At 47.2% G+C, this 5,152-nt stretch overlaps 1 protein-coding gene across 1 annotated transcript; it reads left to right on the top strand.

Moving 5' to 3' along the window:
- The first annotated feature begins 781 nt into the window (after window positions 1–781).
- LOC125758828 (beta-1,4-N-acetylgalactosaminyltransferase bre-4-like) lies at window positions 782–4,703 on the top strand. Its single transcript, XM_049416475.1, has 3 exons — window positions 782–891; window positions 2,051–2,152; window positions 4,487–4,703. Exons 1-3 carry the CDS (start codon window positions 782–784, stop codon window positions 4,701–4,703), a joined length of 429 nt encoding a protein of 142 aa, XP_049272432.1.
- The last annotated feature ends 449 nt before the right edge of the window (window positions 4,704–5,152 follow it).

A 5,152-nucleotide genomic window follows, 5' to 3' on the forward strand; every position in this document is an offset into this window, starting at 1 on the left:
CCGCCTTGGTCAGTTGCGTTCATAATGATACTAAATTTGCCAATGTGTATAATTGGATGTGCTTACGCCATAAGACATGCGGTTTAGCATTTGATTTGCTCAAAAAACGGAATCTCCCGGCTTCATGCATTCATAATCGTTGAGCTGAACACAGAAAATAATGAAGGCGAGAGCTTGAGGTAAGCTTCAAACTGCGACCAACTGAACTATGTTTTATGCGTCAGCAATTAGCTCGTATTAACAGCGTTTCACTGGAGCTTAAACGCAACATTTAAAGTGTTGCGTTGAACTAGAAAAAAAAAAAAGAAAATTTTACTATGTTTGACTCCTCGTTGACAGAAGTTGCACAGAGAGAACTTGTTCTGCCACAAAAATTGAGTGAGGCTGCCCTCAGAGGCCAGAATGTTGAGGGAACATTATTGGAAACTACTGTTATTACAAGAACTGAAATTTGGGCGAGTTTGTAATACTGCCATCTTGAGCATGTTAACGCTCGTATCATGTCTTTTTTCCTCGCTTGTGTCTTCGTCTTTTGGCTACCTTCTCAATAGCGTTGTTAGACCGGGTAGTTCGTTGATAGTTCAATAGCGCTTGTTACCAAACGGTTGCACAAACGCCGCCAGTGTATACTCCGGGTTTGGCTCGATTTTACGCTGAATTTTCGTTTCGCTATTCGTTTAAATGTAATCTTGAGACAGACCTAAAAACGGTCTTCTTCGGTTTGAGTATGACGGCAAGCATTCATTTCATCTTCTCTCTCGCCGGCAGGTTGCCATACCAAATGCTGGTTGGCGGCGTGCTAGCCATTAAGCGGGAGCACTTATTCAAAGTCAATGGATTCTCCAACCTCTACTGGGGCTGGGGAGGAGTGGACGACGACATGGCGTACAGGTAAGCAGACACTGGTCCCAGCGGCGCTGTTCCTCGTGTGTAATTAAGTCGGTTACTGTCAAGGAGGAACATGGGGCTCAGTGTCAAAACTGTAAGGGGCAAGGAGTGTTGAAGAGTGACGTAATGTTTCACTGCGCATTATCATAAGGAGAGTTTGCCTTGAGGCTTTTCGCAAAGATTATGCGCGCTAGGCCTGCAGCCATTATGCAACTGATACTGGGCTGCAGTGTGTGCATGAGATAATCACTTCTCATTTTGTAATCTGGGCCCGTATTCACAAAAACATCTTGCGCTAAAAAGTTTTTTAGCAGAATGTTTCAGCCAATCGCCAAACAGGACATGTCATTAGCGAAGCCGGTCGACCAATGGCAGAATGCATTTACGAAATAAAAGTTTTGTGAATTCGACCCCTGTAGAACTTCATCACAGTAAAATCGCATGCAGTGGTATTAAGGTAGCCGTGATTACAAACTGCTGTATAATTGCGCCACCGCCCCCTTCCCTCGTAACTATATCATTTTCTCTACTGCCGTGACGTTGTACACGCAGTCAAAGTCCTTCTACGCACGCTGCCGCGACCGCCAGCGAGAATATATACGTTCTGTCTGCGTGACTTTCCTGCCGTTTGCCACTGCTGAGTATATGATTTACGGTCTTGTTTTTCTGTGATGTATCACAACGAGGGCATGCTTTGGCGCAACTAGCGCAACAATGACAAGCAACAATACCTTGACGGAATTTGTACGAAGCGACAGATAGAGCAGGCTTATGTCAATGACGACGATAGGGTAATATAAACGATGCCATGAAAACAAAAGACAGGAAAACTAAACTGCAACTTCGAAAGAAGGAAGCAAATAACTAAGCGAAAAAAAAATAGGTGTGGCAACATACGTCGCGTAACAAAGGATGCAGCCAAACCTCACGTCAAAGCATGATTTCTCTCCTTGCAGCGAGTAGCAACTAGAAAACGGGAGAGACAATGTTTCTAAAACTTGAATGTCAATGAAGATATTCAGGTGCGGTCGACGTGAGACCGCTATACCATGGAAACTGATCGGCAAGCCATAGTATCGGAAGCGTGCCTGCAGACGTACCATAGTTTTATGCTGCATTGCTTCATTACGCTCAGTAACCTTTGCCGCCTCTCCTTTCGCAGAATCAAACACAAAAACCTCAAGATCATTCGTCCCCCAGCTTCGGTAGCGAGATACGCAATGGTCAAACACCACCAGCGACCGGAATCGCCAAACAACATAAGGTAAGTGTGGCGGCGAACCTTTTGTGCTAACCGAGGGTCATTCGTGTGCAAATGACAGGCCCGAGCTCGTCGCGAACGGACTTGGAGATAGCGCGAAGCCCTGAGCGCGCCGCAAATAAAAACAAAACAAGAAAGAAAAGACACAATCTGCGCAAGAAGGAACGGTATTGGTGCCGGGGAGTGATAGCTAGGCTCGTTCCCATCGCACAGCCGAGGAGTTTGGGTTTGGTTTTGGTTGTCCCGTAGCTGAAAGCAGCGTCTCTTTCAGAGCACAAGAGCAACAGCTGCTAAGCCGTCGTTCCATGCCAGTGACGCCTTCAGCGCTAGCATCGAGATATTGATCAGAGAGATCGCTTTTTGCGAATTCGAAAGAAAAGGCGCGAACCACGACAGAAATAACCACTAGAAAGAGAGGCGAGGTGTCACGGCTTCACTGATGCAGGTTCCGAGCAGTTCCGAAAATAGAAAATGCAACGACGCAATCGCACGGTGGAGCTTCTCTTCCGTTACTCATCGACAATGGCGACGACAAAGCAGCGGCGAAGTTGCGGGCTGTCGGTGACAGCCGGCGCAAGAAATCGCCCCTGGGGAAACTGCTTTTTGCTGATGTTCGACCGCATTCAAGTTTTTTCAGCGGCTTCTTTCTTTTACGTCTCAGTGACTTTGCAGTTGCGACTACTTCTGTCTCTCATTTCTTTTTTTTTTACTTTTCACACTGTGTCCAAGCAGTCGTCTCGAATGTCTCTAGGAAGAACACTGTCGTGGAAGTCACAAGGATAGCGTTCTTACTACAAAAATTGGAGATGTCTAGTCAAGGCGGGTAGCCGGTGCCATTTGAGTCTTGAAATGAACGCATTCGCCCCCTCCCTCAATTTCTGTATTCCTGTCCTTTCCTCCCCTTAAAAATGTCCACACTTTCCTTTGTAATGATAAACTTGCTCGTCCTCCTCTTCTTGAGGCCAACGGTAACTCCTATTTCGCCACTGGATATATGCTTTCGTCGGAGGAAAAAAATGCCATTTCATTTCTCCGCTTCTTTAAATCGTCTGATGGTGCAGTTTTTTAAGCACCGCTTAAGAACTAGGACAGCAATAAACAGACTCAAGAGCAAAAGAATCGCTTGCGTCTGTTTATTGCGGGCCTACGTTATTAAGCGGTGCGCAAATAAGTGTACCAGGAACACCTACCGACTAACCCAAGCGAGTACCCTTCTAAGAAATCTGTTGACGTTCGTTATTTGAAGGCTGCGGTCTCAGGTTGGTTTCATACATGGATTGGCGATATTCCAACTGCTATAGCTCGTAGTAGGAAGAAAAATCACATCCACTGCGCAGTTCATGCCATCATCGTCATCATGATGTATAGTATATTTTCAAAGAAGATCTCCCGCAAGCACACATTTCGACAAGGGGAATTAACTTCATAAGTGCAGCGAGCCGTTGTTGCATAGATGAAGGCGGCTTTTTGCTGAAACGTTAGCTCGACTGATATTTATTTCTGAACAAATTTCAATCGCTTCAGCTCTCCGTCTTCCTTTCTCCTGCGCGAGTTCCTTTGTAGCACGTGTCTAACCAAGCCCAAGGGAGATAAATACTAATGCAGTACGCTGTACACTGATAAATGTATAATGCACAATAAAAGAGACAGAAGTTTCGTTCCAGAAAGATTCGACACACTTGTGTAGATTTCGAAGCCATTGATACGAAATCAATGAGGTTGCACCGGCAACGGTAGCTGCACTCTTCAAAACTTCGTTTGACAGAAAATACATTCCTTCGTCAACGGAACTGCAGTATGTCTATTTCACTGTCACTGTCTTGATTCCACCGTTTGACAGAAGAAGACTACCGTCGAGGCATGAGAAAAGCGGCAAGGGCACTTGAATCGCTTTCGTGGAGGCGATGAATTTCAGCTGAATAAATATTGTCGCCAGCAGGATGGGTGTGTCCTCCTCATTGTCCCCATATTTCTTCTGCGCTGGTGCCTTTCTGCCGTTATGAATTGCCAACACTAGTTCGAGCAGCGAAAGTGAAAGCGAGGGACAAAAATAGGACAGACAGTGACGTTGTTATCTGTCCTCTCTCGACAAGGACGTCGCTGTCCGACAAACTAGCGACGTCCTTGTCTGCCCTTTCTTTGTCCCTAGTTTTCGGTTCCGCCGCTCGAACTAGTGTTAGCTTTGAACCAACAAGCTCCTCTGAATACCGTTTTGATGAACTCCCAATTCGCTCAGAAATATAACCTATCAAAGCGTTAATATCCTCCCGTGGCACTTTAACGTTTATTACCGACCATTGCGAATGCGATGTATTTCGTCGTTGCTTTATTTCGCAGGATGGCTCTGGTGCGGATGGCCTGGTACCGCATGAACAAGGACGGCCTAAGCACGGCCAAGTACCGGCTCGTGAGTAAGCAGGTGCTGCCCCTGTACACGCACCTGCTTGTGGGCATCGGCCACAACCACAAGTGGCACTTCTCCAGCTCGCAGAAGCTCATAATCAACCTTGACCACCGGAACCGCCGGCGGCCATACCCTGCCGGCTGGCTGTGAAGCGGCCAGTGCTTGCGCTCATATCTACGCGCGCGCCATGGTCTCTCCTGACAGGCCATGTGCGCGTTCCTTACGACACAGTCCTCGACCACGTGTCTCGTCCTCGGCATTCCTGGCAAGTTCCACTCCCAGTCCCTGACAATGTCGTTTCGTGTCCGCCACAGATGTGTGGTTCACCCGACAACCGAGCTCCCCGAGTCGTCTTCAACTCTAGAAGATCCCCTGTTCTTGTGTGCCAGTAGAAGAGAGCTATTTGAACCTTCAGGGCAGGTATTCGCCGACCAAGCAAGCCCATCGTGGAGAGTACGACTGTGTACGGCAGTGGCTTATGTGGAAGACGTTGGATGTTGAAATTTGTAGAAAGTTTTCAACAGCTAGCGTGGAAAACTTCAGCAGCACCTCGGGCCAGGTACTTCGTGGTCGCTCAACATCTAGTGCCCTCACACATG

The sequence above is a fragment of the Rhipicephalus sanguineus genome, chromosome 6 (genome assembly GCF_013339695.2).
Source record: "Rhipicephalus sanguineus isolate Rsan-2018 chromosome 6, BIME_Rsan_1.4, whole genome shotgun sequence".
NCBI classification, from domain to species: domain Eukaryota; kingdom Metazoa; phylum Arthropoda; class Arachnida; order Ixodida; family Ixodidae; genus Rhipicephalus; species Rhipicephalus sanguineus.